The sequence below is a fragment of the Mizuhopecten yessoensis genome, unplaced genomic scaffold (genome assembly GCF_002113885.1).
Source record: "Mizuhopecten yessoensis strain PY_sf001 unplaced genomic scaffold, ASM211388v2 scaffold4711, whole genome shotgun sequence".
NCBI classification, from domain to species: domain Eukaryota; kingdom Metazoa; phylum Mollusca; class Bivalvia; order Pectinida; family Pectinidae; genus Mizuhopecten; species Mizuhopecten yessoensis.
The window spans coordinates 66,696-88,218 of NW_018405683.1; the positions used below are offsets into that span (position 1 = coordinate 66,696).

At 36.7% G+C, this 21,523-nt stretch overlaps 1 protein-coding gene across 6 annotated transcripts in view; it reads right to left on the bottom strand.

Annotated features, from left to right (window-relative positions):
* The window catches only part of LOC110449617 (1-phosphatidylinositol 3-phosphate 5-kinase-like), a 78,831-nt gene that overhangs the window by 57,041 nt on the left and 267 nt on the right, over positions 1 to 21,523 (bottom strand). For all 6 annotated transcript variants that reach the window (XM_021496594.1, XM_021496593.1, XM_021496590.1 and 3 more), the window contains exons 2-15: positions 17,087 to 17,237; positions 16,601 to 16,726; positions 15,920 to 16,062; positions 15,462 to 15,651; positions 14,259 to 14,451; positions 13,305 to 13,425; positions 12,678 to 12,835; positions 12,036 to 12,150; positions 11,484 to 11,592; positions 9,327 to 9,440; positions 7,645 to 7,725; positions 3,014 to 3,137; positions 1,806 to 1,986; positions 139 to 318 (exon numbers count right to left, since the gene is read on the bottom strand). In XM_021496594.1, coding sequence (XP_021352269.1) covers positions 139 to 318; positions 1,806 to 1,986; positions 3,014 to 3,137; positions 7,645 to 7,725; positions 9,327 to 9,440; positions 11,484 to 11,592; positions 12,036 to 12,150; positions 12,678 to 12,835; positions 13,305 to 13,425; positions 14,259 to 14,451; positions 15,462 to 15,651; positions 15,920 to 16,062; positions 16,601 to 16,726; positions 17,087 to 17,198 — 1,947 coding nt within the window. In that variant the 5' untranslated portion in view covers positions 17,199 to 17,237. The remainder of the gene's footprint in view (positions 1 to 138; positions 319 to 1,805; positions 1,987 to 3,013; positions 3,138 to 7,644; positions 7,726 to 9,326; positions 9,441 to 11,483; positions 11,593 to 12,035; positions 12,151 to 12,677; positions 12,836 to 13,304; positions 13,426 to 14,258; positions 14,452 to 15,461; positions 15,652 to 15,919; positions 16,063 to 16,600; positions 16,727 to 17,086; positions 17,238 to 21,523) is intronic.

A 21,523-nucleotide genomic window follows, 5' to 3' on the forward strand; every position in this document is an offset into this window, starting at 1 on the left:
TTTTAAATGCTTTTAAGAACAAATCACCTCATACAAATATCAGTCCGACTGTGCCTCACTTGTCAAATCTAAATCCTTCCAGATCATGTTTATCTAGCTGATTCTACAATTAACATGAACTCCATGCAAGCAACACACCTGAAGAATCTGTGGCTCGAGGGAGGAAAATTTACTCTCCACCCTCTGGTATTCAATGGAGCCCTTCAGCAGGAGGATGGTGGGATTGGTAAGCTGATGCGCCATCTTTTTGTGAGCCACGTTCTTTGTAAACACAAGTCCATGTATTACACAGGTCTGCTCTTTGTTCCCACCCGGAATCTGCGGAAGGAAAACAATTCTGCATTCAATTGATATGGTTTATACAATAATGTTGGTTTATAATTTCAATGCATTATAACGATTTGGTCATTACAGTTATGTAGAATTTATACATACACATACAGAACACTGGAAATTTACTCTCTTTGTTTGTAGAGTGGGAATGCAGGGCAAGCGTAAGTAATAAATGCATTCAGAGGGCTGAATTTGTTCAATAAAATTACAAATGTTCCGGCAGTTTAAAGCATATTTATAGTATAGAACTGTTAGTACTATTTGTGTATGTAAACTCAAGCACCAGTTTTTTTTTAATATTTCAATAATTGTACCTGATTTGTGAAATATTAATAATAAAACAATTTACTTTTTAAAAGTTTTAATTGTTGATCATAAAACTGTTGTAATAAGCACCTCAGCCCTGTAAGAACTTCTATACCTTTTCTGGTATGAGCATCCCACCCGTACACCATACATTACTTACTAAATGGAAAAGGTATCTATTATGCTATTTTTCAAAGATTTTGGAAGAATCTGTCCTCATTTTTATTTTCTTAAATTGCTATGAAGCAACCAGGTTGAATATTGTGTCAAAAATGGTATAATTTCATCTTTTTTCCCCTTTTCTAAATAAACAAGAGATCCCAGAGGGATCTTGGCGCCCACCTTTGTACCATCTTCATTAGTTCTTTGTCAGTTCGATCTTTTCCCTTCTTTCCTCTAATCTGTTTGATCGAGTCATGTTAACAGTAAATGCACCTTGAGGTAACTTTTGATCTAAACTTAATACTGATGTGTATGAAAGCCAACCTTCAAAGTGAGTTTGTCATTTCACATATTTACTAGTACAGTACTTAATGTGAAAGAAATAGAATCGATCATTGCAATATGAGAAAGATCTGTTTAGTTCTTCTTTTATTCCAATTTGTTTTTAGGATCAGTCTCAAAATATAACATGCACAACAAGGGATCAAGGGGAACCTACATATAAAATTTGATAAAGATCCCTCTGATACTTCCTGCGAAATAGTGATAACAAACTTTCAATATCAAAATCCAAGATGGCTGTCTGTCGACCATGTTGTTTATCCGATTAGTCTCAAAAAATGCCCTGCACAGCTATAGACCAAGGGGAACTTACATACAAAATTTGAGAAAGATCCCTCTGATACTTCCCGAGAAATAGTGATAACAAACTTTCAATATCAAAATCCAAGATGGCTGCCTGTCGGCCATGTTGTTTATCCGATCAGTCTCAAAATTGGCTTGCACAGCTAAGGACCAAGGGGAGCATACATATAAAATTTGAGAAAGATCCCACTGGTACTTCTTGAGAAATAGCAATAACAAGAATTGTTTAAGGACGGACCACGGACGGACGACGGACCACAGACGCAGGGTGATTTGAATAGCCCACCATCAGATGATGCTAAAAATGTAACCATTACATCCTCACAAATGCAATCACTAGATATCAATTTGAACGGCACCTTTTTGAACTTGATGTACTTCCTGATGTCCATGTGGTCCCCTGCATGCTTCACATCTGGGTGGACATATCGGCTGACCCTCTGAGCAGTTCCAAGGACAATGTCCATCCAGGATTTGGACAAGCCTTCATCACACGACATCTGACTGACCAGGTCACGTAAATGGTCATCATGTAAAGACCTGAATACAAGCAAATATCGGTAGTAATTTACAGCTTCATATAGTACAACTAGTAAAATGTTTATACCACATTGTTCTCAGCCTTATAATTCTACATATCTATATAAAGTTTCATAGGCCAAACAAAAAACGTGTTTGTTTCCCGTTACATGCCTGAAAACATCAGATTAGGTTGGTAGGTAATACATTTTATTTTAAATTTCATTTTTTTCCCATTAGGTTTACATAGGAGAGTGATCTTACATGCAGTGCCTCCTTGAAAAGTGTCAAAACAGTTTAGGGTGGGCAAAACAAATAAGTTAAGTAGGGTAACCAGAAACATTTTTTTCTTTGTGGCCTTTTAACAACTTCAGTAATAACGAAAATATGTTGAAGAGAAACAATTTTTATCTTTGACTTCTTCACTTCAATTTTTTTTGATTTTGACATTAGATTGATGGTTTAGAGACTATAATATGTGACATTGTAGTACACATCTATTTTCATGTCTATGCAGTTTTATTAAAAATATTGAAAAGCTCTGATCTCTGAGCAATGGTCTAAGTTTGTTCTCCAAACTTTAGAGTGAGTTATGGTATTTAATTGTCGTGGATATGGAGTTTCAAAACTTTGGCCTAGTTTGTGACCTTGATCTTAGAGTGATGTCCGGGAAACTGTACACATCCCTATGAAGTGTAATTAAACTGTAATTAAGAAGGTACTTTGGGTTAGGTCCTGAGAGACTATATTTCAAATCTGGAGAGAATTGAGTCCTGTGGGACTTTGTCTTAAGTCCCAAGAAAATTTGTTTAAGTCCAGAGAGAATTTGGTTAAAAGTCCCTAGAAATAGTGGATCAAATCCTTAGAGACTTTGGTTTAAAGTCCCTAGAAATAGTGGATCAAATCCTTAGAGACTTTGGTTTAAAGTCCTTAGAAATAGTGGATCAAATCCTTGGAGACTTTGGTTTAAAGTCCTTAGAAATAGTGGATCAAATCCTTGGAGACTTTGGTTTAACAAGAGATTAACTAATATCACCAACAGTCATACTTCAGTTTGACAAATGAAGCCTTCTCATCGTTTTCGTCCTTGACCTGCTCGAGGGTCCGCCACCCTCTACATGTACTCAGTATCTGGGCCCCGCTCTGTGTCTGTGAACTTGTGAACACCGAGTCTGCACAAAATTAAAAATAAAGTTACTATTATAGTTATTTCAAACTTCTTCAAAACAAAATATAAGTTCAGAAAATATTTCACATGTTCCTAAAATGGAAGTCGAAATACAATTTAGCACTACAATCTGTTACAGGTAATAAATTTCACAATTCTCACACATTACATAAGTACATTCCTTATTTCACTAGGGAAAAGATATACATTTCTCCCATTAATAACAGTGAACAATGAGTCTGCACAAATTCAAAATAAAATTACAATAATTATATTATTCCAAACTACTTCAAAAAAAAAAAAAAAGTTCAGAAAATATTTCACATGCTGCTATAATGTAAGGGGAAGTATAATTTAACACTACATTCTGTTACAGGTAATAGATTTCACAATTCTCCTACATTTCACAGGTGCATTCCTCTTTTCATTAAGGAAAAGATAAACATTTCTCCCATACTTGCCTGAGAACAACAGGAAGTGACCCGTGAAAAGATAAACCTGTCTTTCACTTGATAGAGACAGCCTACGCGTGCTATGATGTCATGACACACTTAGACATACTTGAACTCTGACCTTTGATTTAGTAGTCTTGCTACTGTTTTGATTGCATCACTACTACATCTTATTGGATATCAAATTAAAATATTGTTAACATTTGTGCTTTAAATGGATTTCTGATTATATGTTCAGTGTGCATCACCCCTATGAAACTAACATAACACAATTCATGTGCACCAGTCATATAATGCAAGCATGTGAACACGATAAGAGTATCCACATTCGCATGTTTCTTTCCAGCAAGGGAGAAAAAAGAATCAAACAGGGGTATGCTCCTTGGACTGGGAAATCTCTGTCCAGCACTGGGCGAACCCTGTCCACAGACTAAACCCATGTGAAATTCTATTAGTCCTTACCTACCTAGGGAAAGACAGATTACACAGTTGTGCTATTATAATACTGAAACATCACCATCGCATCATCACTTAATAAGTATGCAGTGTAACTAGTGTGTCATCATCAATTTTGTCACAAATTTCATGTGCTCTTGATTATGGCACCTAAGCATTCAGTTCACCATTACAACATATTAATACTGTAGGAAAAAATTGTATGATACTAACAGAAAATGCTCAACTCTCGGTATCAGATTTTGCAATTTAGCACTTAAGCAAAAGCTCATGCTGCATTCAGAAATGTCCCCCATTGATTTAGATTTCTCTGTGTACATTACACAGGAGTGAAAGATACTATTTATCTATTTTGATGAAAATACAAAATCCTGGCATCACCTGTTGCTTACCTGTGATAATGTCTTCCTGTACTACAGTACCACGGTATCACCTGTTACTTACCTGTGATAATGTTCTCCTGTACTACAGTACCACGGTATCACCTGTTACTTACCTTTGATAATGTCTTCCTGTACTCCAGTACCATAGTATCACCTGTTACTTACCTGTGATAATATCCTCCTGTACTACAGTATCACCTGTTACTTACCTGTGGTAATATCTTCCTGTACTACAGTACCACAGTATCGCCTGTTACTTACCTGTGATAATGTCTTCCTGTACTCCAGTACCATGGTATCACCTGTTCCTTACCTGTGATAATGTCCTCCTGTACTCCCATACCATGGTATCACCTGTTACTTACCTGTGATAATATCCTCCTGTACTACAGTATCACCTGTTAATTACCTGTGATAATATCTTCCTGTACTACAGTACCACGGTATCCCCTGTTACTTACCTGTGATAATATCTTCCTGTACTCCAGTACCAGAGTATCACCTGTTACTTACCTGTGATAATATCTTCCTGTACTCCAGTACCAGAGTATCACCTGTTACTTACCTGTGATAATATCTTCCTGTACTACAGTACCACGGTATCCCCTGATACTTACCTGTGATAATATCTTCCTGTACTACAGTACTACAGTATCACCTGTTACTTACCTGTGATAATGTCATCCTGTACTCCAGTACCATGGTGTCACCTGTTACTTACCTGTGATAATGTCTTCCTATACTCCAGTACAACGGTATCACCTGTTACTTACCTGTGATAATGTCTTACTGTACTCCAGTACCATGGTATCACCTGTTACTTCCCTGTGATAATGTCCTCCTGTACTACAGTACCACGGTATCACCTGTTACTTACCTTTGATAATGTTCTCCTGTACTACAGTACCACGGTATCACCTGTTCCTTACCTTTGATAATGTCTTCCTGTACTCCAGTCCCATAGTATCACCTGTTACTTACCTGTGATAATGTCTTACTGTACTCCAGTACCATGGTATCACCTGTTACTTCCCTGTGATAATGTCCTCCTGTACTACAGTACCACGGTATCACCTGTTCCTTACCTTTGATAATGTCTTCCTGTACTCCAGTCCCATAGTATCACCTGTTACTTACCTGTGATAATATCCTCCTGTACTACAGTATCACCTGTTACTTACCTGTGATAATGTCATCCTGTACTCCAGTACCATGGTATCACCTGTTACTTACCTGTGATAATGTCTTCCTATACTCCAGTACAATGGTATCACCTGTTACTTACCTGTGATAATGTCCTCCTGTACTCCCATACCATGGTATCACCTGTTACTTACCTGTGATAATATCTTCCTGTAATCCAGTATCACAGTATCACCTGTTACTTACCTATGATAATGTCCTCCTGTTCTCCCGTACCATGGTATCACCTGTTACTTACCTGTGATAATATCTATCTGTACTACAGTATCACAGTATCACCTGTTACTTACCTGTGATAATGTCCTCCTGTACTCCAGTATCACAGTATCACCTGTTACTTTCCTGTGATAATATCGTCCTGTACTACAGTATCACAGTATCCCCTGTTACTTACCTGTGTTAATATCTTCCTGTACTCCAGTATCACAGCATCACCTGTTTCTTACCTGTTATAATATCTTCCTGTACTACAGTATCACAGTATCACCTGTTACTTACCTGTTATAATATCTTCCTGTACTCCAGTATCACAGGTAAGTAACAGGTGATACCGTGGTACTGTAGTACAGGAGAACATTATCACAGGTAAGTAACAGGTGATACCGTGGTACTGTAGTACAGGAGAACATTATCACAGGTAAGTACAGGTAAGTAACAGGTGATACTGTTACTTACCTGTGATAATATCTTCCGGTACTCCAGTACCATGGTATCACCTGTTACTTACCTGTGATAATGTCATCCTGTACTCCAGTATCACATTATCACCTATTACTTACCTGTGATAATGTCTTCCCGTACTCCAGTACCATGGTATCACCTGTTACTTACCTGTGATAATATCTTCCTGTATTACAGTATCATAGTATCACCTGTTACTTACCTGTGATAATATCCTCCTGTACTCCAGTACCATGATATCACCTGTTACTTACCTGTGATAATATCTTCCTGTGCTCCAGTACCACGGTATCACCTGTTACCTACCTGTGATAATGTCCTCCTGTACTACAGTACCACAGTATCACCTGTTACTTACCTGTGATAATATCTTCCTGTGCTCCAGTACCACGGTATCACCTGTTACTTACCTGTGATAATGTCCTCCTGTACTCCAGTATCACAGTATCACCTGTTACTACCTGTGATAATATCCTCCTGTACTCCAGTATCACAGTATCTCCTGTTACTTACCTGTGATAATATCTTCCTATACTACAGTATCACAGTATCGCCTGTTACTTACCTGTGATAATATCTTCCTGTACTTCAGTACCCTAGCATCACCTGTTACTTACCTGTGATAATATCCTCCTGTACTCCATTATCACAGTACCACCTGTTACTTACCTGTGATGATATTTTCCTGTACTACAGTACCACAGTATCACCTGTTACTTACCTGTGATAATGTCCTCCTGTACTCGGTATCACAGTATCACCTGTTACATACCTGTGATAATGTCCTCCTGTACTACAGTCCCATGGTATCCCCTGTTACTTACCTGTGATAATATCCTCCTGTACTACAGTACCATGGTATCCCCTGTTACTTACCTGTGATGATATCTTCCTGTACTACAGTATCACCGTATCACCTGTTACTTACCTGCGATAATATCTTCCTGTACTTCAGTGCCCTAGGATCACCTGTTACTTACCTGGGATAATATCTTCCTGTACTACAGTGTCACAGTATCACCTGTTACTTACCTGTGATAATATCTTCCTGTACTTCAGTACCCTAGCATCACCTGTTACTTACCTGTGATAATATCTTCCTGTACTACAGTATCACAGTATCACCTGTTACTTACCTGTGATAATATCTTCCTATACTACAGTATCAACTGTTACTTACCTGTGATAATATCTTCCTGTACGTCAGTACCCTAGCATCACCTGTTACTTACCTGTGATAATATCTTCCTATACTACAGTATCACAGTATCGCCTGTTACTTACCTGTGATAATATCTTCCTGTACTACAGTACCACGGTATCCCCTGTTACTTACCTGTGATAATATCTTCCTGTACTCCAGTTCCATGGTTGTCCTGTCTAGGTAAGGGTTCAAAGTCCAAAATTTCTTCCTCATCTGAAAGAACAGAACAAAAACCAAAACTTAAGTATAGTCTGACAATAATGTTTTGATTTTAAATGTTGATAAAAAGATTTAAATTTGACTGTTCACATTTAAATAGAACAAACAAGATATGATAATAACAAAGAAGGAATGTGTTGCTTTTCACTTTTTTCTACCTTTTCAACACAGAAAACATGAAACAAATGTATAAGGCATTCAAATCGCTTTTTAAGCTTAATGCCCATATGTCCGCCGTATACTTCTTCTTAGCACAACACATTTGTTGCCAAGTTATCTTTATTGAATAATTAATTTTCTTGTGTATACCAACGTCCTCCTTTGAACTTGACCTATACTTACATACCTCTCTGCAGTGACCTTGACCTTCTGTGGTGACATTCTAATGTGACCATGACTTTCTTTACTTACCGTATGTAGTATGTACTATAGATAACCTTGACCTTCTATACTCACATGTCTTCCCCATATCATTATGCTATACATTTTTTTCTCTCTCTCTGTTTGTTAAGAATCTTAATGGAATATTTAAAGTTGTTTTACTTTAGATAAGGTTAAGCTACAAGCCATATACTCAAAAGAAAGCATGCAAAGTGACAAATCTGACCCCTGTGACTTGGACTCGATCCTTCAGTCGTTCAAAGATTATAACCTTTCATCCCAACATGCTACTGGCAAAATATCTCTTGGCCTCTTGTTTATTCAGTGTCATTAAAAGTTTTAACATGTTTGACCCCTGTGACCTTGGCAGTGGGTAAATTTTATTCAATTAAACAGGCTTGATAGCCCATCATCCTGGGCATGCTACAAAACAAATAGCATTACCCCAGACCCCTTTGTTACTTAGAAGAAGTTGTTTCAGAGTTTTAACATACTTAGCCCCAGTGTCCTATGAAGTGGGTCAAAGTCATTCATTCAAACTTGATAGTTCTTCATCCCATCATGCTACAGTCCAAATATCATTAACCTATATATGACCTTTTGGTTATATTTAAGAAGTAATTTTAAGTTTTTAACACACCTATACCCCTGTGACTTGGAAAAATTGCTAAGGTCATTCATTTGAACAACCTCTATAGCCCTTCATTCCAGGATGCTCCTGGCAAAACATCATCATCCAACCCTAAACTTTTTGTTATTCAGAAAAAAATAATTTCAAAGTTTTAACAACTCTGACTCTTGTGACCTTGAAAGTTGGTCAAATTCATTAATTTAAATGAAGTTGATAGACCCATATCTCAGCATGCTACTGGCCATATTATTTAACCTATGTCACTTGGTCATCCAGAAGAAGTTATATAGAGTAAACAATTGATGTTGCCTTTTGAATCAATTAAAAAAGCATGATATAACGGAAACAAAACAGTACAAATAGAAACCATGTTTGAGTGAGCACTATTCAAAGACAAATCTCCCAATCACTGTGGTATGCCACTCTGGTATGCAAGCTTGTCTTCACCCAAAATAACAAGATTAAGGCCTGGTACAAGGTGTTCCAGCCAGATACAGGACATCAACCTGCACCAATCAGCATACCATGGTTCAAATACCTCCAAACAACCAAGACCTTATGGCCAAACAGACTGGTGGTTTACCTCCGGTTGTTTTATCGTGGGAGCTGGCTTGTGAAGTGACATCTTTGTGTTTTCGACCAACACCCAAGCCCTGGAATGAATCCATCTTCTCTGCGTGTTCCTCCGATACAGAATCTGTAACAGAAAAATTTATCATAACAGTGAATACTTGTACACAATTGATCTAATATAGAAATTACATGAAAAGGGCAAAACTTACACTGGGCAGCGAATAGAGATTTTTCCATTGAAGAGTGAATATTTGATAGAAATATTCTTGGTATACAGTAATTTCATCAGTTTTAGCATTGTAATGACAGTTTTCATTTGTCAATCATTATCGTTTATCATTTGATAATGTGCAATTATTACAAGTTTAAAATAAACAAATAACTGAGACATGAGTTATGTACAACATTTAATTATATATATACATATCAACAGGCTACATCATCATACAAACATATACACAATATATATTTAAATAACACAGCTCATTAATCAACAAGTAATTGGCGTATGGGGCGAACTCAGCTTATATGTACACAAATCATTAATTTGTGAATTTTTTGTGATACCATTCTTAATCGGTTTGGGCAGATTGTTTTTTTGTAGCCGTGTGGACTTAGTCCCACGTTAAATACAAAAAATGCAGTGTTGTTGTATGTGTATTGTATTACAGCTCTTATGCTGTTACGTATACTCCATCACTGCGTTCGCGTGCAAGCACATATTGGTAGTTCTGAGTAACTTGTCGCTGCAGATTGCTACTATATTTGCGTTGCAAAGCCCAAGCCAGTCGAGCAATAGTATCTTAGCTTATATTATAAGATGTAAGATTAGGACTTCCCTACCCTTCCACTAATAGAGAATTGACGAGTCTTTGCTACGTAACCAGCTAGAGGATGGGTAGGTATAAGACCATACATTTTAATAGATTACAATGTTTTGGGGAAATTTTGTTTAAATGAGGAATAAATGAATTTAATAACGAATAAAAATATTAAAAAACGGCCAAATTTGGGGTATTTTAAAAAGTTGAAAAATAAATCCTTAAATACCAGGTAAATATAACATGATAGAACCTTCAGATTTATCAAATAAAACAAGGTACCTTCCAGTGTATGTCACATGGTATATTATGGAATATATATATACTCTATAAACTGAGTTTGCCCAATTGGAATTTTAAACAATGTACTTTTAATACATTTATCATACAACTATGACAGAGGAATGTTTCATTATATGATCTAATTCTATAGTTACAGGTGAGTGGCAGGGGATGGTGGTGGTCTTACAAAATATTGGGAGACTAAACTGTGTTGTTCTTATCGCTACTGCTGCTGAATGATCGAGTAACGCTATTAATCTGGTCCTAAGCTCTTAGCCAATCAGGTACACTTGCATAAATAAGTGACGCTAACTAGTTCCCCTTACCCAATCAGAAAGCTAAACAGTGTACACGTGATCATTAGACTTGTATTTCTAGCCATCTCGAGATACACATTTTGGTAATCTCAAAAAAGTAAATATATAGGTATCGTCACACACGCTACACTAGTACACCTAGCGATTTTCGTCGGACTCATAAGTAAGGGTATGCTATGTAGTACTCACTTAACATGACTAATCAAACTTGTACTTGATTAGGGGGGTTATTATTTGTTCCATTCAAACATGGCTTTTATACAAAAGCCTTAATACACGCAATAGGTTAATGCAACTCCAGTAATCCCACCACCAACACAAATAAAATATAAAAATGCACAGAAGACTGTGTAAGGCGCTAGGTCTATCTGATCTATAACCATTCATCAAAACAATTCTATATCCATATGTTATGGAGGCATGGTAGTCTATTGGTAGGATGCCAGACCCATAACCTAAGGGTCGCGAGTTTGAGGCCTGTCATGTTGTATCCCGAAACAAGATACTTTACTCTGCTTGTTCTAGTCTATTAAGCTGTAAATGAGTAAATGGATGGGCAGTGCTGGCATTGTTGAATGCTAGCTGTGAGTGCCTAAATGGCAGCACCGGCTAAATGCCCCCCCCCCCCCCCCAAAAAAAAAAGTTGAGAAAAAGATATTTGCAAAGGGCCCATAACCACAGATGATAATTTGTTAACTGCTTTAAGAGCATCAAATTATCATTATAATTATTACGTCAAGTACTTACCACCATCACTGTCCATTTCAATCTGCTGTAACCATTCAGGTTCAGTGTTCTCAATGCAGGAGTCGTCTCCCCCTGGCAAGAACTCTTCTGGTTGTTCCATGGGGGATGTCTGAAAAATAGCAGATTCAGTTATATCATTTGCTTAAATTGGTAGTAAATCTCATCTGACTGCTAAAATAGTCCCGAACAAAAGATGCTTTTGAAACATTGTAACACTTTATTCCAACAGTTATCCTAGCTTGTACCAAATCTGAATTCTTCATATGGCATTTTTATATGTTCACTGCTATCTGCTATTTAATTGGTCAATTCTTTTTAAACAAGAATATTAAAATAACATACCATTTAAATTAATATATCACACTGCAGTGAAAAATAGTATTTTTATTTCTTTATTTCACTGCTGAAAATGTTATTTTGGTAAATACTGAATGATACCACATCAATACTCAAATGTCAATTTTATTAAATCTGCTGGGTTACTTAGACAGGAAAAATATCACTTAGATAATGATATCTATAATCTATATAGTTTTTCTTTAGTATATTTACCTCCGATGGTTTGTACAATGTGAAGTCATCTTGAAATACAAGCGGTTGCTGACCACTGGCAGGCTCTAGGTACCCAGCATTAAGTAACGCCTGACCAATCACCACTGCCTGTACACTGTAACCATGACATCAGTAGAATTACTCTTTTACCAGCAAATTTGAAGGTTATGTCGCTAAACTCTATAAAGCAAATCAAACCAAGTTGAAAAACCTCAGCTCTATTAATTTTCTAGTCATGATAAAAAATAGTTTGGATTTTAATTAAATAACATCTGTCTCACAAAAAAGTACCAGGTAATTAAACCAATATTTTTTTATTTTTTGAAGTTTAACCTTTAAGTCAGAGCAACGTTGAACAAAAACCTAAGGTTCATAATGATGGTTTTCAGAACACTCTAGAAGTTTAATCCAGACTTATCCTGAATTACCAGACATTTATTGAGTAAAATAAGCGGATAGGAACAGACTGAAATCCAACAAAATTATCTGATGAGATTTCAGTTGTTAAGAAATGTGACCGAGCAAAAATGGCAAATCTTGATGTCACTTCTGCGTATTTTTCCACACCAACGATATGGTTTCAGTACAACAGTTGACATGAATTATTTAAGTACCCATATGTAAAAATCAAAAACTTATTACCGTCTCACAGCTCGGTCATTTTTGATCAGCCAGTCGACCAGTTTATTTCCCACAATGCATTTGTGATAGGTTCGGAGACGGATTCTGTGACTCTGCATTTCCACCCCTTTATCCAGGTCTGAAATGTGCTTCCATAGGTCACGCAGTTGGGTGGAGTCCTGGTGTGTAAAGCAGTGTATTCAGGTGACCAGCCGAACAGAAAAGTATGTCTGATCCACAACACAAAGAAGCAAATTCTAGGCTGCCAGGTCAAAAGTTCGCAAATTTTCCCTAACTTATGACACTTAGCTCAAGATTCGTCCAAAATGCATTTACTGGACTGAGGCAAAACTTCCTTGACTGAATGCTTTCCTTTTATCAACTCAATTAATACTTCCTACGGAGAGAGCATCTGAAAAAATGATCGGATCTGGCACAAGAACTATTTAAAGAAAATAATGCACAAATTAATATCATGTCTGTGAGTTCTATTTTTTTTAATTCACTTGATTTAATTCCTTCAACTTCAAAAAAGATTTGTTGAGAAACCTTTTACTTTGAACATTGTTAATGGCTTCAGATTTACGCTGCTGTAAATCTACATTGTTAATATGTCTACTTAGGGCCATGTTCTGTAGCAGTACGTACCTCAAAGAACTTCCTGTCCATGTATAGGTTTTCAAAGTTCTGGTAGTCAGTCTGAGGTGTGAGATCGAACGGCGCCATCTGGTCCAAACTTGTGGTACTACTGGTCATTGACAGGTGGCCCCTGGTAACGTATCAAAATCATAAGACGGGGATTCTTAACTCAAAACTAATGTACTGCTTTATTAAATTAAAGTAAGTATTTAATTAGCGTGTTTTCTTTTAGGTAACATCTTTTATCATTGCAGATTCTAAATACAAGTTAAATGATGTAGATAAACTGACCTTTCCAGGAGACTAAGTCGCTTCATCACATTAACATAGCTTATAATCAATACTAGGATATCTAAAAATACCATTTTAAGTTTTGTTATATACACAATAAACAGAGTCTGCTCTAATGTCCCAATCTCTATCTCTAGATAACTTTCACATTCAACCCCAGTATAGATTTGACACGGGTCAAAGTTTTATTTATTTCATAAAAATCATGTAGTTTTTATATAAACCTTACCTGGTGTTTTATACTAAGGAAATGTGTTCCCTACAGAATAGCAATACATGTACATGTACAAATATACCAACATACATCTGTATCACATACATCGTAGTCCCCTACGACTGAAAACAAAAGAGCAGCCTCTAACTGTTCCCATATGCTATCTGGGGCACACTTTTGTCTCTTAACAGTTACTGGACATTTAAACATATTTGTATCAATACAACTTTAATCTTTATAAACAAATTCTTCAGGAAAAATATTGCAAATAAAGTTGTCAAGGCCCTGAGATCATAAAAAGGTGTTAAGTCTAAAACTGTTTAAAGTTCTGACTTAAGTCTAAGATTGTTTCATGATCCCAAGACCTGATTGTCTGTATCCTACCGGACTCTGTGGTGCCACCTTGTTTCTGGCTGTTTTTTCTGAAGAGTATCATTGTTCACATGTCCAGACAATACCTGGCTTTGTTGGCAGCCCCTTGTTTCTTGCTAGAACCCCAGATACTGTTTGCCCCCATCAGACCTCCGGAATATGTGTATTCCATAGAGAGACGAAGGTCCTCCCTCTCCACCCTTAGATCACCCGTGGAGGGTTCATTCTGTAGGGCACTCATGGCCACTTTTCCACAGTAAGTACACACACGGATACCACCTATAACATAATAAATACACATGGCCACTTTCCCACAGAAGTACACACACAAGGATACCACCTATAACATAATAAATACACACGGCCACCCTTCTACAGTAAGAAGACACACAGATACCACATATAGCATAATAAATACACACGGCCACCTTCCTACAGTAAGTACACACACAGATACCACCTACAACATAATAAAAGCACACACACGAATACCACCTATAACATAATAAATATGCATGGCCACCTTCCTACAGTAAGTACCCACACAGATACCACCTATAACATAATCAACGTACCTGTGTACCACCTTTAATACCAGTGATAGTGTTTGCCTAGTTTTACAGCCAAATAAAGACTGCTTCCCTTGCAAAAAAGTGTTTTATTTTCCCAAATGAAGGAAAATGAGGAATATTTTCTCAATACCATTATAAATATTGATATATTTGCCCAATTCATGTGAGAAAAGGTGCTGTAAAAACTAAGGATGCAAAAATACTGAATACTGTCAGCACAATATCAGAAATGTCTGTGATACAATATTTTATCGAGATAATAAAACGCATGAAACTTACATTGTATCTAGATTTCTCACAATATAAATAAAACAAACCAGAAAACTCTGGCAATGACTTGTTTCTAGTAATGTGACACACTGACTTATTATAGCAAGACAAACACAACGCCCAACAGGTCTGCAATGCTCACCTGTTTTTGTTTGACACGTTGAAAGCATTCTCACTAATTCTTCTTATAGACCTTGGTGGCTAGACTGGCTACCATCCCCTAGCTTATCTCCCCCTAGCTTAGGAATCAGATATCCAAGTGATCAAAATTTTTAGAGTTCATTTTTTTTTCTTAATTATTTAATATTCTAGAGACAGTGGCCAGTCTACTTGGTGGCCATCTCAGACTTTTTATTGACCCAAAGAATCACAATAATATCACATGATGGGAGAAGAATAAAGAAAGATACATATATAGCAAAACCTTATGTTTATATTAAAATTTACCTTTGTATCCTATGATCTTTCCAGGAAGTTCTTGGTTGCAGCATTTGCTACAGAATATCTGGCCACAGATACGACAATGGTGTCGCCGTCGGAATGTTGTAAACTTGTCTCCACAGTCATAGCATTCCTTACAGCTGCTATCGGGCATCCAGTATTGTTTGAAATCACTGTCACGGTATGCCTGTGGAGTCTGAAAAAGTCAAAACATACTCAAATCATGAACACATGTACAGTACGCCTTTGGAGTCTGAAGCAATGAAAACAAAAATGAAATTACTGTCATGGTGCACTTACGAGGTCTGAAGCTGTCAAAACATACTTAACTCATTGCTACTGTAACACTGAAATCCCTACCACCATTTCTCTAGTGTCTAATTCACGGTGAAAAAAGTTGTTTTTGTGATGTCAATTTGTTTATTTAAATAAGATACACATTGATTGTATGAGTGTCGACTAACCGTGGTACGGCGCTCCAGGATGTTGCTGAGTCGGTTGAGAACACTGGAGAGGGTCCTGTCAGCATCCCCATGTTGCTGCTCCACCTCACTGGTGGACGCTGTCAGGTCCTCCCGCAAATCATCCTCCTTAACCTCTGTAACCACTGAAAAAGAGGAAAGAAAATAGCATCAAATGTAACTCTTCACTGAGGGAAGGTAAGAAAATGGAAATCTTTACTGAAAAAAGAAAACATATGCAGATTTTGTAGGTTTACCAGTACATATCTATGTCATCTATTTTTCTAATACCCTAAAACAACATTTTAATTAAATCAGTTTTCGATCTGGGTAGGTCAAGTTATTCAAAGTCATGATAATATAAAGAGTCTTTCACAAAATTTCCATTATGCAATTTCGAAGAAAAATCTGAAAATTTCCAAATATTTTTGTATTTTCTATTGTAACGTAATTGTTCATTCATATAAATAAGTTTTGCATTTTGATTTTTTTTCGTGATGTACTAGAAAACAGATTTGTGTTAAAATGTCATTATACTAAAATAAGTCTTATTATCAGAACAACACACTTCATTACATCAATGACTGAAGAAGTGTAAGTCATTGAATGAAGTTAAGCACTTAAGAGTAGCTTATTCTCGCTAGATAGTTCTATTATGCAATGAATGAAAAAAAGTAAATTTACCTCCAGTCACTTCAGGGTTGTCTACCCTTGGTGTGACAGAAACCCATCTCTTGGTCACCTCTCTGTCCACCGATGGATCACGAGATGACTTCTGGCTGCTGGCGCGGGAGGAGGACGAAGAGTCATCTGTCAAAAGTTTTTAAATTGACACTTACTTATTCCATTGCGTTTAAAAAAATATTGAATTTATATTCCCATATGTATAACTTTCATTCAAAGGGAACTCACTCAGTTAGTTACAAAATCATAAGTTGTCTTCCTTGGTAAACTGTGTTTTGGTGTTACAAATTAATAAATATAAATTACATATTATGTACATTTGTGTAAGTTGATTCGAAGGTTTAAGATATGAACTACCATCAAAATTATACAAATATGTATCAACGTACACATATATCACCCCAAGGCTATATTCAAGTCACTCTCTTTAAGTTTGAAACGACGTTTTTTTTTACCTGCATCATTTTAGATTACAGTTAATCTTACCTTTACTCCTTTTCCAGAGTCTGGTGAACAGGTTCCCTCCCTCAGACACTTCAGAGCTGAGGGGTCCAAATACAGTGAGGGTAGTGGGTGTGTCATCCCACATGGCCATCATACAACACAGGGGGTCACAGGAGCATCATCATCCTGTACACTTCAAACCCAGATCATTGTACATATATATTAACGAAAAAGAGATGCAGGTGATCAGAAAAGGACAGATTGAGCGGTAGAGATTTTTCTACTTCTTTTTGACAGGGGTCTGTGCCTTGTGACTTTGGGAAAATATCACATACAAAAAGAACAAACTTGTGAAAATTAAGTGATTTTTGTGTTGATTTTGGGAAAATATAGCAGAAATTATCTAGGAAAAGGGGCCTTTATTAGACCAAAAATCCATTGAAAAAAATAATTCAGAGCTGTGTTAAGTTTCGTTGTGAAGGATGCACAACGTCAGAGGGGGCCAAACAGATTTGGGACTGATCATGATCATGACAGAAGAGAGCCTGTACAACAGTCTGTTCCTATATGAATCGGGAAAATATTGCATTATTAGGTCATTTTGGGAAAATAAGGCACTTTTTAGCATGGGGAAACAGCCTGTATTCAGCAGTAAATACTGAGCAAAAAAATCACTGCTAAGGGACAGAGGGGAGAGAGAGAGGCTGATATTAGTGGCTAAAATGGGGGAGGGGCAGAGAAATGGCAATTGGAAAAAAAATATACTTAGCACAGGGCAGATTACAGTCAGGGTAAGCAGAAGATGAGGGCAATGGTGGACAGGAGAGGACAGAGGAAATAAGACGATAACATATATACCGGTATTTTGTCATAAATACATGTTCAACAAAGGCATATTTATATCAAGCTAATCAATACATGGAACATGTATCAGCATACTTGTAAAACATTGATCAGGTTGACTTACAAGCGTCAGCTGTAGGGAATTTCCCTTTAGGCCAAATAAAAATATACCTGTGTTTCCCCGTTTCCTGTCCGACCCAATTTTTTCATGCCGACCCTAATACATTATATTGGTTTTTCACAGTCACTGTTTTGCATTTATTAGCTGTTTAATTGTTCAAAGTTTACAGAATTAGGAAGTTAGTAATAATGAACTTGTGTTTTAAATGTAGTACATAAACATAAATGTATTCATTTTGTTGTTCAACTAATTTGAACTGGTGGCAGTGGAAATTGAGAACAGAAAGCATATGTAAAAACAGAAGAGAAGGTCACACTTCAGGTGACCATCAGTTGAGTTTGGATAACTAAAAACTTTTACAGTCCAGCAGTAGGGAAGGTTCAGCAATGTAACACTGGGGTGGCATTCCTACTGTAAATTACGTTGGTTATAATTATTCCATAAACGTTGAGGTGGGTCAAATAATAATTTTCTTCAATGTGTCGTCTGAGCCTGCTCAACACAAAAACTAGGAATGCAGGGATTTTTTAATATGTGTATTTATTTTACATGAATAAAAAGTTATATATTTGGAGCCATTCATACTTTATTAAAACAATACCATATTCTTATCATTCATGGAGGTAATCAGGAGAATTTCTTCACCAGAAAAAGAATTAAAATAAAATGATAAAATAAAATGTTTTTCCTACGTAGCTACCCTATTTTTTGGAGCCGAAACTGGTTAAACCCATACAGTAAAACCCCATTGTAATGCCACCCGTTAAACCGCCAAACCCGCATACCACCATAAATTTACTCAGAACGGATTTCCCCAACATTAATGCACCCGTTGTAACACAAAACCTGCATACAGCCACCATATTCCAAAAAGTAATGGTTAAAATCACACTATTTTGACCTCTTTAAATACCGCCAATTTGCGTCGGTTACAGGTATATATATCCTGATGACAGGAATGTAACGTACGTGTGTACATCGTATTCTAACAGGTGACTGCTGACTGACCAGGTAATCAGATGTATGTTTTACGCACTCAACAATTTGATACATTAAATTCCAATTTTGAAAAAAACAAGAGGCCCAATGGGCCTGAATCGCTCACCTGGTATTAATCTCACACTTGTAATCTTAAAAGTGGACTAAATAATATACAGCTACAGGCAAAATATCTGTGATCCATTTGAATCTATTAAATGATCTAAACATATGACGCCTGTGGCATTGAAAGTTTCTAGCCTTCCGTCCCGGCATACTTCTGGCTAAATATTATTACCCTGGACCTTTTGAATATTCAGAACAAGTCATTTAAAGATTTAAACATATTTGATCCCTGTGACCTTGAATATGAGCAAAGATCATTCATTTGAACAAACTTGGTAGCACTTCATACCAGCATGTTCCTGGTCAAATATCATCATCCAAGGCCGTTTGATTATTGAGAAGAGGTTGTTTAAAGGTTTTAAACATATTTGACCCCTGTGACCTTGAAAATGGGTGAAGGTCGTTTGTTTGTACAACTTAGTAGCCCTTCATCTGAGCATGATACTGGTCAAATATCATTGTTCTAGGCCTATTGGGTATTCAGGAGAAGTTGTGTAAAGGTTTTAAACATATTTGACCCCTGTGGCCATGAATATAAGTAAAGGTGATTCATTTGACAAACTTGGTAGCCCTCTATTACAGCATGCTACTGGTCAAATAGCATCTAATAGGCCTCTTGGTTATTGAGAAGAAGTTGTTTAAAGGTTTAAACATATTTGACCCCTGTGACCTTGAATATAGGTAAAGGTCATTCATTTTAACAAAACTTAGTAGCCCTTCATCCCAGCATGCTACTGGCAAAATATCATCACCCTGGGAATTTTGGTTATTCAGAAGAAGTTGTTTAAAGTTTTTAACATATTTGACCCGTGACCTTGAAAATAGGTGAAGGTCATTTATTTGAACAAACTTATTAGCCCTTCATCCCAGTTTGCTTCTGGCCAAATATCATCACCCTAGGCCTTTCGGTTATTAAGAAGAAGTCGTTTAAAGTAAAATATTGACGCCGGACGGACGGACCACGGCATAAGCTCACTTGGCACTTCGTGCCAGTTGAGCTAAAAACATATTCTGAAGTAAATTATTATTTTTTTAATGTATAAGTTTAGTTGGTGTGTGAACATTTGGGTTTAAAACTGTAAACCTGATATACCACCAAACTTTTTTTATCACCAAAATCACTGAGGACAGAAGGACTGCGGTATAACAAGGTTTTACTGTTTTTTATTTGGCCTTAGCTCAGCAGTAGAGCATCACGCTGGAGAGCCAAGGGTCGTGGGTTTGAGCCCCAGCGATGGCAATATCTTTATCGCTATTCCTCGTCCTACTTTATACTTGCCGACTCTCCCTATTTTTGAGAGCTCATGACTCCGATTCAAATTGGACCCTAACATTTTCAGTCCATTATTAAAAATCTGCTTAACTATTTCTTTATTCTAAGATCTAATGGTTTCATCTAAAACAATGCTAATTCAAAGAGTTCTTTTTTCACCTGGGTAATATGTTTGTAGTACGACGAGAAATAGTGATAAAGATAGCGGCCTCGAACCCGTGACCCTAGACTCTCCAGCCTGATGCACTACCTAATTAATCAACATCTTTTACACTATTCCCCCCTTTTTTCAATCACCAACCCAGGTGCTTTGACTCCCCGCCAAGGGTTCTCCTACCTTGAACAGGGAGGGCCAACGGCACAAGTTTATAGTCGGACGAGAAATAGTAAGAAAGATAGTGCTGTCGCTGGGCCTCAAACCCGCGACTCGCCAGCCTGATGCTGCTCTACGCTGAACTAAAGGTAAATTCCCTACAGCTGACTCTTGTAAGGCAACCTAATTAATGCACATCTTTTACATAGACACATAAATAATGACATTTTATTTACTTAATTGAGCACATGGAATCTCCCCACTTTGGAAAGGTATATGTACAAGATGACAGCGAATTTTTAATATGAATCTGAGGCCTTAAGAAAGCACCTTCCCCTAGACAAATTAAATATTATATATGTAACAGGCACAGGTCCCTGCCAAAAACAGGTAGAAACAAACACATTTTAAATTTATTCACATTCTGAATTGGTAATTGACCCTAAAGAGTATAGTCAATGCAAGCACTTATCAATATTATGTCCATATGCATTCTTCCTTTAAATGAAATGGTATTTAATTTAAATCTATTGAATTTGTTCATGAGAGAAATAAAAACATATCCTATATGCATGAACTATTATTGCATTTCAGTCTAAACGACTGGTGTTTGGGTCAGAAGAATCTCAGGCAAATGTCCAGTTAAAGACTAAGGTTGATCAACTAAATCAATTATAGGTTATGTTCCCAAAATAAACACTATTTTTTTAAAGTCTCTGTATTTTTCCAATTTCCATGAAAACCGTACTACGCTTTCCTATTTCAAAAAGTCACAAGTGTCGATAAAAATAGTGTTACAACGTCATTAATTTAAGAAAACCAAAT